At 30.2% G+C, this 13,377-nt stretch overlaps 1 protein-coding gene across 10 annotated transcripts in view; it reads left to right on the top strand.

The window, feature by feature from the left end:
• LOC143222475 (protein roadkill-like) overlaps positions 1-13,377 on the top strand; it is a 62,447-nt gene that overhangs the window by 14,035 nt on the left and 35,035 nt on the right. For 3 of the 10 annotated variants that reach the window (XM_076449067.1, XM_076449066.1, XM_076449060.1), the window contains exons 3-4: positions 6,867-6,934; positions 12,747-12,902. Coding sequence is in view for 8 of the 10 variants with exons in the window: in XM_076449060.1 (XP_076305175.1) it covers positions 12,822-12,902 (81 nt within the window). In the remaining 2 variants the exon portion in view is untranslated. Of the gene's footprint in view, positions 1-275; positions 4,797-6,866; positions 6,935-7,894; positions 8,059-9,946; positions 10,036-12,746; positions 12,903-13,377 lie in introns of those variants that run through there. The other 7 variants (XM_076449065.1, XM_076449058.1, XM_076449059.1 and 4 more) reach the window with 5 other exon arrangements.

Genomic DNA, 13,377 nt, shown 5'->3' on the forward strand with positions numbered 1-13,377 from the left:
TCTGAACATGTAACTCTGACAAGTATTATGAACTTTCTTCATCGTTTGTCCAGAACAGATTATAAAGAAATTTAAAATTTCATAAAAATTTCATTTGGGTTGAGAAAATTTTTTACGTAGAGGAGCGAACAACGTTTCAACCTTCTTCAGTCATCGTCAGGTCGTTTGCTCCTCTACGTAAAAAATTTTCCCAATCCAAACAAGTAGTTTTTACGTATGTATTTTTCTCTACAAATGGGTTTTCTCATTATCACTGAATTTAAAATTCTGCATTAACTTCAAGTAGGTATAAAACATTTAGTGAAAAGAATAACACATGACAAGTAATTTAGTTTACAAAATGTAACAGCTGCTTAGTCGATCTGTGTATATATATATATAAAAGAATGAGTTATGTTGTGAGTGTTCCTCTTGTTGTAATTGTTTTTCAGTACCTATTACTAATAGGCAGCAGTTTTATTAATAAAATTCCAAATATTTCTATTGTATGATTACAAGATATGTAATAGAACTTAACATTTTTTTAGCCTTGTTTACTCTGAAATCTTAGAACATTCAACCAGATAGCCATATGTAAATCTTTGATATTGAGTATGTAAAAGAAAATGTTGATTTATTTGATTAATAGATACCTGTTCTTAGCATGGACTCAGATGTAATTTTTGTTTGTCACACATTTTGATTAGAGTTGGAAAATGTTTCCTAATTGTTTAATTGATGGCCTCATTCATTGACCTTGGTATATATAAGCAAAAATACAATTGACAGCAGATGTTGCTACCCAGTTGACTTCCTCCTAATCTGTAGTTTAAAAAGAAAATTAAAATTAGAGATTGGGTCATCCAGCTAGCTGCTGACACATAATAAGCTTCCATAAAGAAGTATTGGACATGGCAGAAATAATGTTGTTGATATACATTATTCTTTACTTTTACTGTAAGTTCTCAAAGTTCTTGTTTTTCTCATCAGGTTAACCCTAAGATTTCTGTAGGATTAGAGATTTGTTTTGATTTTTATCGTTATCAAAGTGTATCAATAAGGGAAACATTATAATGATTTAATCATTTCTGTAATAAAAATCCATACATAGTTTACCCTTTATTAGTGTTAAGTTTAGAAGCTAGGATTGGTTATAAATGATTTTATCACAGGAGACAAGTAAAGTTTACTTTTTGTGATAAGCAGTATTACTATATGTCTGACCCTAAATTCAAGATTCACTTTTATTCTTTTAGCATTTTTAGTTCCAGAGTTTTAGATGTTTGTATATGATATCGTGTTGTGTCAGAGAACAAAATTAGGTTGACATTCGAGTATCTCATTTTCAGCAAATATTGCTCAATGTTTGAGATCTGCGAGAAGTTTGATCACAAACCTTTATAGATAAATGTTCATAAACATACCCTTTACAACCTAAACATTTTGAATTAAACTGATTAATATTGATACACTGTGGAAAAGGAAATAGTGAGGAAGCATTTGATGCAAATGGATAAGACGAATGTGATAGTCAAGTGTGTAGACATAACTTAATCGGGTTTAATCTTCGTTAATTGGAATGAACATCAAGAAAATGTTTTTCGAAACGACTGCCTACCAGTTTTTTTTTTTTTAATTAAAATCTAATAACTAATGTTCTGCTTCAACTGTTCGATATGAGACTTTTCAGAGAAACGAACTAAAGGTATAAATTAGGGCCATTTCGTCTTTGCACGACGAGCAGTTGGATCTGTACCCATGGTAACGTTCGGGTCTCGATACTTGACCTTGATGGTCTGTATTTTCTGCCATTGCATTGACTACTCTAGTTCCCATTTAGGGCACGTCGAGTGCACGTGAAATGAGCGCGTGTAGGGGATACATATAAACGTGCCATAATATTGTGGCTGTGGAAGGACGCCCATCATTATACAGAGGTCATTCTTCCGACTCCATATTGGTGTGGGTCTGTAATGTTCTGTGCGAAGAATTCAGATATGTAAATATCTTAACGTTTTATGATCGTGTGTAGGGTAAATTTTGTCAATCTTATTTTGTGCCTGAATTAAAATATTTAACTTACAATTATATTTTGACGTTCGTTATTGGGCATAACTTTAAATATCAATATGCATCTTGGACTTACGATACAATAATAGTAATTATCGTTGACGTAACTGTCGTCTCCAAGCAAGCGAGAAACGAGGTGGAATTGGATGGATGTCACTAAAGTGTCGCTTCAACGTTACTCCAAACAGTATAAACATACTTATTTTTAAACGCATAGAAAAACAAAGACAAGTTGTCATATACGTTTTTGTATTTGTATATGAAAACTTTTTTTCTAATTGAGACTAGTAATGACTTATTACGTTTTTAAAAATTTTAAATCGTTTTCGTGGAATTCGATTAGTTAACACCACTCAACGGCGCATTCCCGTAATTACAGGTGTAGTATGTTTTCCACGATAGCCTACTTAAGAGTGTTATTTGTTTTAATCATAGGTCCTGTATTTGAAATTAGACTTTTTGCACTTTAGTTGTGTGTTCAGTGATAGGTACTAGCACAAGAAAAAATATTTTTGAGTTGATGCTTGAAATAAACGTAGGATTGCCAACTGTAGAAATTTCGTGCAAATGTTGTTTCTCTTATATTATTAGAATATTTTAGTTTAATTCAATAACGTCTTTATTATTGCCGTCCGTAACGACATATTTACATTCAGTTAGATTAAAAATTAACACAACACTTATAAACACCGCTACATCACAAGTGAGTTGTGTACAATTCCGCTTCCTCTAAACTTGAGTAAATAGTAATAAACATTTTTTTTTTTAATATTTACGGACAGTTAATAATGCTGATACATTTGCACAAAGACAAAATTGTTCTTTCTCCGTACTTTGTGGCGGTGGGGGCGCTGTTGATTGGTTGTATTTCTTATAATTTATCAGTTCAGGGACGGATAGTGCAAACAGTCCTTGAATAGCTTTGCACGAATATTTCAAATCAAACAAACCATTATGTGGTGTGTATAGGTGAGGTAAACTTGTTCAAGGTTTATTTAGTACATATCTGTACTTTACTTTATAAATTTTAATTAAGGTGTGTAAACATTGCTTTAAAGAAAATTTTAAGATTCAAGTTTTTTGGTATATAAATGATTTCCTATCATACGTAAAATAGTAAAAACTTAAATCGATCGATTGTATTCATTTGTCACGTGTAATACAATTTAAACTACAAGGCACGGTTAAAGACCATGTTGAGTGTAACATAGGTACGTGTGTGTAACGTAGATATCTCCTGAATGAGAAAAAACAACAACATACAAAACATTTGTTGTAATTAAAGCAACTAAAAATTCATATGCCCTTGTGTATAATAGTAATAAGTATCTACTACAGTGTCATATAGATAATTTAATGTTCATTAAATATCATTCGAGAAATTAACCGTAACGTTATGTTGCTAACGATAAAAAACAACCCCAAAACGATTTAATTTTTGTTTGAACATAAGTGATTATGGGTAGTCAAAATGTACTTCTACATTCTCAGAGATATTAGCGGTAAGTCTGTGTATGTATGACGTTAAAAGTCAGGTTTGGTACCCGAGGTAGGCACATCACAAATAGTCTATTGTATAGTTTCGTGCTAAACAGCAAAGAAATACGTTGACTAACCTCCTAGACTTAATTTCAAACAGCGTAATCATGTAATTACCGCTGAAATAAACATAATTACACGACTTTTATGTACCAGCATCTTTGCTCAATCATATATATATATATATATATATATATTTGTCATTACCCATTAGTATCATGCTTGTTATATTTTGAACATTACGTTCTCTTTTCAGTCTTAAGGTTTTTTCAAGATGAAGGTATGACAGTATTTCAACCAAAGTGTATCTTCTAAATCCATTTCCTGTGACGTGTTTTGTTTGATACAGTGCTCACAGATCAATAATTACATTTATAAGTGTGTAATTGAGAATCGTTTTTGAAATTTGATATACACAAATATTCCCATTATATCTGTATATATGTTCTGTAACAAATACAAAAATTTAGTAACAGTACATCATTGAAACTCTTGTATCATTCGTGTATTTTGTAACACTGAATATACTAGAATTATTTGGATTCCTGTAATTCATACTGTTCATGGAACGAAAAATTTGGTGAAACTCTCAAGGACTTTTTAGAATTTAGCAGACGCGTAGACTTGTACCCTAAACCTTCTTCAGCTTTGAGTACGAGAGTAAGGGTTGCTAAGCAACACGTATGGCATTGAAGGTCTGGAGTGTTTTGTGTCAGTAAAGCACTGGATGGCCTAGTTCGTAAAAACAGTCGCTCTGCTGACCCACTTTGTTAGTGGTGGCAGTGTGAAAAAAAAGAAAGAAAGAAAAAAAGTGCCCCAGACCGTTGAATTACGAGCAGGAAGCTAAAAGTAGTGGGCCTCTTGGTATTGTGATTAGAACGGACACATACACACAGTAGGAAGCTGACCTTGATTAACTTACTTGTATGAATATACTTATATGAGAGGTGTTTATATATTGCAGTGATTTAACGTGTGATGAGACAATCTTTGTTAATATATTAAGAGTATTGTACTGTGATTTTTACCAATGACATCCTCCTTGTGTCGGGTTTGTTTCTGCAGCTGTGTTGCTTGATTATTTGTTGTCTCTTCGAATCTTTCAATGGTTGCAACCAGTAGCATCAGTCAAGAGTGGATATTACATGCACTGGTACCACAATAATATAAACGTTTGCAACTTCAAAGTACATGCACTAATTCTTAAGGTAAGGAAACTCTTGAAGTCATTGTGGTCAAGGCAGGCAACATTTTTTTTTTTGCATACATCTAACACCTAAATTTATGTAGAATGTATAAGTAAATGTTACATATAAATGCTAGCAACGATTTTTTCTTCTTCTGAAACTTAAGTATAAGAAATGAAATTCACGATGTAAGTAGCTTTAGTATTTAAATTATGACGGTGCGCTAATTTAGGTGTGAACATGTTTTAAGTAAGATGGAAAATCCATTTTGCGGCTTGTAGACTTCTGTTGGAAACGGAATATTAGAAGGTAAGTACCAGACAAGAAAATTGTTAAACTCATAAAATGGGACTATGGACAAAGTTTTCTGACTTGTATCCAGTTCACTAGAATATGAGGATGTTCCGTACTGAGCTCAGTTAGTATACATGTTTGTTGGAAGATGTTCAATTTCCAGTTTCACCAACTTCCATAATTGTACAAGATTTATAGTTGGTAACCGTGTTCTGAAGGATTAAATATCTGAAATTCTTCAAGAAGACGTGTTTTCTTGGTTGGTTTGAGTTCTAAATTTCGTTCTATTGTTAACTTTGTATTTGACATATTGCACGTTATATAATTGCAAGTTTTTTTTAAGGAGGAGATCATTTTTCAGTCCGCTATTTTCAAAATATTGTAGTTGATATCTTCCGTATATTGTACGTTAGTTACGTCTACCTGAGTGGAGGGGTGGGGTGACATTTCTTTGCCTTTACTAGCTTTGCATTTGTTTTGTCTAAAATATGTATAAAATAAAATTTGTTAGCGACTTGTGTATTGTAAGGCGTGCGACTCGTAATCCGAGGGTCGCGGGTTCGCATCCACGTCGCGCCAAACATGCTCGCCTTTTCAGCCGTGGGGGCGTTATAATGTAACGGTCAATCCCACTATTCGTTGGTAAAAGAATAGCCCAAGAGTTGGCGGTGGGTGGTGATGACTAGCTGCCTTCCCTCTAGTCTTACACTTCAAAATTAGGGACGGCTAGCACAGATAGCCCTCGAGTAGCTTTGTGCGAAATTAAAAACAAACAAACAAACAAACAGACTTGTGTATTGTAGCTTTTTACTTTGATTACTGTAACTATTGTGGCTACAATCGAAGTCGGACCTGCTTAATAAAATTACCAAACACTGAAGGAGAACTGTCACGTACCCATCACATTTTACTGGTGTAGTTACTGCTGTGTAATAATATTTAATATTATATATCAAATGTACTTAATACTATAAATAACTGAAATTTATAATGAAATTTGAAAAAAACATTGTCGATTAGTAACTTTTCAGGCTTTCAACTTGAGTACTCATTACTTGTATTAAGTAATTTATTTGGATTATCACCACGTATTTTTTAAATGAATGCACAAGCTTTCGGCTCAATTATCTAAGACTTCTACAGGTGCAAGACATTTAATAAACAACTGGATCTAACGGAACAATTCGAATTACAAGTCGCCTAGCTACAACCAAAAAAAAAGAAAAAACTGACTTACGTTTCTTTACAAAAACAAGCCCGAAGTCTGATAAGCCAAAGTAAAATAATTTTACAAGATCAAGAAACGTAGCACACAGTATTATAATTGTGGTATGTTACGATGGAAAATAAAACCAACAGTGAAATAATAAAATAAAACATTAAGTTATTAACTTATTTTTTCAATGCTGTTTATTTTCTAGCATAAGAAACCACTATTATAATACTGTGCTATTTTTCTTAATCTTGTAAAATTATTTTACATTATTAGATTTAGGTTTTATTTTTATAAATAACTTTTCGCACGTTCTTATTTTTTCGTTGTTGCTAGGTGACTGATAATCGAATTGTACCGTTTGATAAAATCAACAGTAAAATAATAATAATAAATAAAACATTAATTTATTACCTTAATTTTTTATACTATTTATTTTATCTTCTAGCGTAAGAAACCACAATTATAATATTTTCTGTTATGTTTTTTTTATCTTGTAGAATTATTTTCTTTTACGTTATTTGACTTGAGACTTATTTTTATAAATAAACTTACGCGCGTTCTTGTTTTTTCGTTGTTTCTAGGTGACTTACATCGAATTGTTCCGTTAGATGCAGTTGGTTAAACGTCTCACACTTATAAGAAAGTTTAGGTAATTGAGCTGATAGCTTGTGGATTAATTAAAAAAGAATGATGATATGGACAATAAATATTTGGATAATAAATTAACTTAATACAAACATTCTAGATATCTGGTTAAATACTAAAACCTTCATTAACGTTGAAACTGGTGTACTTCAGAATGATCGCACCAGTGATCAAAACGTCTTACCTGTTATAAAATACTATCTTCGTTACTGTAAAGCTGCAACTTGTAATAAAGTAATACTAATGCTTAATAAATAAGTAAACTCAAAACGAAACTTTGCAACTGTGGAATTAGTTTATATTGTTACTAAAAATAAAAAGAGAATGTCATGTCTTAACAAAAAATAATTGGTGAATTTCGTCGCATAGATAGTTTTGGGCTATTAATATATTGTGTATACGAATTTTGTATCGTCTGTTCGCTTTTTTATTAATAATATAACAAGCACAGCTCTCTTCCTCTGAAATATTGTTAAATAATTATTTTTCACTAATTTTTATTCGTAGTTTGAAACCCTTATTTCACAATCAAAACTGAGAAGCAATGTTATATTAACAGTCATTCGGTTGTCGAGTTATAAATTAAGTACATCATTATATTGTTCTTCAAACTTAAATGTAGGAAGCAGTTGTTATGAGAGTTGTAAGCATTTTGTTGCTAAATATATATAATTTTATTTTTTAACTTTAAAAGCTTATTTATTTCTAGGTGGTTTTATTAGCTCATCGGAAAGTCAAAGAAGTTGCATTGCTAAAACTGAGTTTCGACCCTCGCAGTGGGCGCAACACAAAGCTCGTTGTTTGGCTTTTATCTTTATAAGAATCATTTGTTAGATAGACTAATACCGCTTTATTTCTATCTGATAAGACAAGAAAGGGCGCGTAGATGACGTAATGTTCACATGATTTGTCTGCACCCAAACACAAGGTCGTTGTAGTGTTGGAACATTATATTGGAAGTTCAAGCTGCGTGGTAGGTTACAAGCATCATAGCACAGTGTGTATATTTCATAAGTACTTTTACTTACGAAGTTGCATTTTTTAAACGCATTGCGTGAACTTTGTGGAGCATTCTGAAAGTTTAATTTCACACGGATTTTGTTACAAGAAATGAACAAGGTTGCAGATGTGAGTGGGTGTTTTATTAATTTGAGAGCTAAGGATAGTAATAATTAATGCAGCTGTGTGTTAACTTTAAAGATACCTTTACTTGTAACTGTATATATCTATCCTGCAAGCACAAGACAAAATGAGCGAATAAAAAACCGTTGGTAGTACAGGATTATTAAAATCTCAAAATTATTTTACTTTTTATTCTATAAATAGCGTATATTGTTGTTCCACCAAGAAGGTGCGATGCAAATATGGTTTGGTTCACACTGTTCAGTAACAGAGCTAGCTGTAAGAAACAAACAGCAACAAATTTAATGATGTATTGTTATCCTTCATATGATAAAAGGTGATTGTCTAGTGAAATATATACTGCAACTGTAAGCAAAAACATTTTGATATATAGCAGGAATGAAATTCTCAAATAAACGTACCTGGCTAGCTAAAGTAGACCTGTTTCTGAAAACAAAGTGTAAACATTAAAGACCAAGTGGCTCAAGTACGTCCCAGTACTAGTACTACCTTAAAAATTAAGTTCCAGTACACAATACTGGTGAGTACTGGTTGAATTTTACCCTTGATCTGTTGCTTATATAACTGAAAGTATTTTTATTGTTGCTAATTTGTATGTTTATTTTTGTATGTATTAAAATACACTTAATTACAAGTAATGAACAATTATTATAATTCAGCTTTTAAGTCCACATGTGTCTGACCGTTATTTCTGTATAAATTAATTTTTTTTATTGTATTTTAAAGAATGAGGCCTATGTCATAGAAAGCAGCAGTAGGTTAGTAGGTATAATGATTAATTACTATTTTAAAACATCTTAGTGTTGCAATGTTTTTGGCTCATTCTGTAAAGGCCCAGTGTAAGTACAAACTGCAATTCACAGAATGGTTACATTGGGATTTTGAAAGAGATGGAATTATCTTTCTTGATCCAAATCAGAAAACTAGGATTCTTGATTGTTTGAATCTTCAAAAGGTGGAACTCTGTTCTGGGCTGTTCTGCTCCAATTTAACCCCTGTATTTATAAAGGCAATTTTCCAGAAACTGTTCCTGTTTAAGACCAGTAGACATGAATCAAATTATGGTTGATATTTTAAATTTTATTTACTTTCACAACTCTGGTTCTGTCCTTTTCTTATTCAGAATTTTCATCAGACAAAAAGATTCATTAAAAGTAATGTATTTTGTTTTATGATAGACCTTGTTGAACCAGAAAACAAGTTACATAACATTGAAACAAAAAATTTACATATTAGGGAGAAATTGGTTTGTGATATTGAGCCACGTACATGATGCTGTACCTTTTTATAATTTAACGTAAAAATATTCTCTTACTGTTCTTTAAGGGACATCATGTACAGAAATTGCTAAATGGGATAAACTGTAGTATTTTTACATTACTTCAGTAAAACTGAAGTTATTTTCATGTGTTATATTAACATACTTGGTGTAGAATGTATTCTTCGATTAGTTTGCTATAGAAATAGAAGTTCTTAGATTGTGTTCCTGTATGAATTAATAAAGAAATGGAGTTAATATATTCAAGTTACATATGTTGCTCTGAATAGTGGTTTTTACAATACTATTCGTTATTTACATATGTCTACAGCCATTAATAACTTATATTTAAAAATTATTTTATAACATAAAAGATTGGAAGTTATAGAGCTAAGAGAGTGTTCCATGTTTCTCCATTTTGGAGAATACATTTTACATGCCAGGTAGAGAAATGTCATACTGATATTAGTTTATATGTTATAAAAAGGTGTACTGATCATGGGAAAGGTACTACTTACATAGCTATGTAAACACTTTATATTTGTACGGTTATCTTCTCATTGCAAAGCAGAGTGGAGAATGTTGGTTTATATCTCTCTGTTTATTTCTGGACAGGATATCTCAAGATTAGGTGAATGGATTTTTATTAAACTTACACACACTATGATTCTAGTCCTGAATAATTTTGAGAAGCAAAGGTCAAAGTGAGTTTCAAGTGTTTCATGAACACAGTTTGCTCTTGTTCTGTATGATATATCAATGTGTTTATTTTAAAGTTTATTGATAATTTCAGTAATATATGAAGTTTGCAGCAACTTTTACAAAGTGGATGAAACCCTACTAGCTGTTAGATATTTTATAAACTTGGTTATATATGTAACCTTCTGTGTGTAAAATAACTTAGTAACTTTACTGAGGATCAAAGTAATTATTACTTTTGAAAAATGTAATTAAATCTAACATTGTTTTATCTTTGGGTATTCTGTTTTTGAAAGGGACAGAACAAACATTTGGTATTACTTTAGGATACAGTGTAAAGTTTAATAGAACAAACATTTGGTATTACTTTATGATACAATGTAAAATTTAATAGAACAAACATTTGGTATTACTTTAGGATACAGTGTAAAGTTTAATAGAACAAACATTTGGTATTACTTTAGGATACAGTGTAAAGTTTAATAGAACAAACATTTGGTATTACTTTATGATACAATGTAAAATTTAATAGAACAAACATTTGGTATTACTTTATGATACAATGTAAAATTTAATAGAACAAACATTTGGTATTACTTTATGATACAGTGTAAAGTTTAATAGAACAAACATTTGGTATTACTTTATGATACAATGTAAAATTTAATAGAACAAACATTTGGTATTACTTTATGATACAGTGTAAAGTTTAATAGAACAAACATTTGGTATTACTTTATGATACAATGTAAAATTTAATAGAACAAACATTTGGTATTACTTTATGATACAATGTAAAATTTAATAGAACAAACATTTGGTATTACTTTATGATACAGTGTAAAGTTTAATAGAACAAACATTTGGTATTACTTTATGATACAATGTAAAGTTTAATAGAACAAACATTTGGTATTACTTTATGATACAATGTAAAGTTTAATAGAACAAACATTTGGTATTACTTTATGATACAATGTAAAGTTTAATAGAACAAACATTTGGTATTACTTTATGATACAATGTAAAGTTTAATAGAACAAACATTTGGTATTACTTTAGGATACAGTGTAAAGTTTAATAGAACAAACATTTGGTATTACTTTATGATACAATGTAAAGTTTAATAGAACAAACATTTGGTATTACTTTAGGATACAGTGTAAAGTTTAATAGAACAAACATTTGGTATTACTTTAGGATACAGTGTAAAGTTTAATAGAACAAACATTTGGTATTACTTTAGGATACAGTGTAAAGTTTAATAGAACAAACATTTGGTATTACTTTATGATACAATGTAAAGTTTAATAGAACAAACATTTGGTATTACTTTATGATACAGTGTAAAGTTTAATAGAACAAACATTTGGTATTACTTTATGATACAGTGTAAAGTTTAATAGAACAAACATTTGGTATTACTTTATGATACAGTGTAAAGTTTAATAGAACAAACATTTGGTATTACTTTAGGATACAGTGTAAAGTTTAATAGAACAAACATTTGGTATTACTTTATGATACAGTGTAAAGTTTAATAGAACAAACATTTGGTATTACTTTATGATACAGTGTAAAGTTTAATAGAACAAACATTTGGTATTACTTTATGGATACAGTGTAAAGTTTAATAGAACAAACATTTGGTATTACTTTATGATACAATGTAAAGTTTAATAGATTCACCTGAAAAGTGGCTTTAAACTGAATTTATTTGCTCCAAAGAATAAATGTAATTTTTCAGATCTAGTGCAGTAAAAGTATTTGAAAGTTTGTTCAGATATAGGTATTCTTACAAGTATACATTAAAAACAATAAAAAAATTGCCTCCTGGAAGAGTTTAGTGGAAGTTTTTGATCAATGTGTTCACTAAACCTTAGTTTTGTTAGTGTGTAGATCAGATAAATAAACAATAAGTGCACTGTGTGAACCATTAAGAATGTACTTCAGTTTGCATGCTTGTGAAATTCTGTGTTATAGTCATCAAGCAACTTAGCTCTTAGTTTTAGGCTTGTGTGGTTTACTAAAATGTTCTAGTTATGTTCCTGGAATGTATTTGTTTTTAATTAAAAGAATAGTAAATTTGAATTAGAACTTTAAATGATTTGGAAATGTACACATCTGTTGTGATATTTTGTAGATTCATTAATATAATTATACTTGTCAGTAAACTGTAGTATTAGGCTCATGATATTTTTTAAAATGGTAGATACTTTTTCTAGTCTCTTAAAATAATGTGTAATAATAATAATAATAATAATAATAACATTCTATAGCATTTCTTTCTTTGTAATAGTTTTTCTCTGTTAACATACAAATCCTAATGGCTACAGTTATTTATAAGTAAACTGGTTGGGGTAAAGGTAAGCTGTTGTGTATACGTATGTTGTTTAAGTATACTAAATCTTCATTTTCAAGAATTATAAGGATAAATAATAATAGAATTACAATCTAGGAGAGTAGGGAAAGAATGCAGTAGTTAAAAAAATAAAATAGGCTTAATATTGATGTCTTATGACATATAATTAATGATCATGATGCAGTTGAATTGGGAAGCTGCATTTAAATATTAGAATTTATAGATCTGCAAATTTAAAAAAATGATAAATTTCTATTTTAGAAAATTGGTGGACTTCTATGACATCAAGATAATCTGTTTGTTAATGATGTATATTATGTATTCTTCATAACGTTTTCTTATGGTTTGTTGTAGGCAGAACAAATTGAATTTGCTGTGAATCTTAAGGCAAGTTGATGAGCCAGTGATTTTAAAGTTTTTTTTAATCTGATGGCCGTGTCACGTGTTCCTTCACCTCCTCCAAATAATGAAGTTGCTACTCCAGTGGCAGAAAGTTGGTGCTACACACAGGTTGTTCTCTTTTATAAAGTTATTATGTACATGTATGCTCCAATTGCTTAAGAACTTTGTTTTTGTTAGATTTAGAATATTGCACCATCTGCATATAGGATTTTCAGATTTGTTTTATTTTAAAGTAAAAGTGTTTCATATATGTGGTTTTTTCATGTTAAAAGTTGATGTCTGAGGTTATTGTTGAAAAGTTTTAGCCTCATATTGTTTAATTCTTAGATATTTATTGTTACTTAAGTGCAGTTGTGAACATTAAAAGTATATATTTGTGGCTTGTTTACATGTTAAAGATTATGCTATCCAATACAAGTATTTAAAAGAAAAGAATGTTTCTACAGTTTGTTAATTTCTAATCATTAAAAAGTATTTGATAAGAAACTGGTTTCATTTCATTAATGTAATCAAAATACATTTTTTAAACTACATTATTATATGGAGAAAAATATATTTTCCCCCAAAGTGGTTTTGATTCTGC

The sequence above is a fragment of the Tachypleus tridentatus genome, chromosome 8, assembly GCF_004210375.1.
Source record: "Tachypleus tridentatus isolate NWPU-2018 chromosome 8, ASM421037v1, whole genome shotgun sequence".
Taxonomy (NCBI): domain Eukaryota; kingdom Metazoa; phylum Arthropoda; class Merostomata; order Xiphosura; family Limulidae; genus Tachypleus; species Tachypleus tridentatus.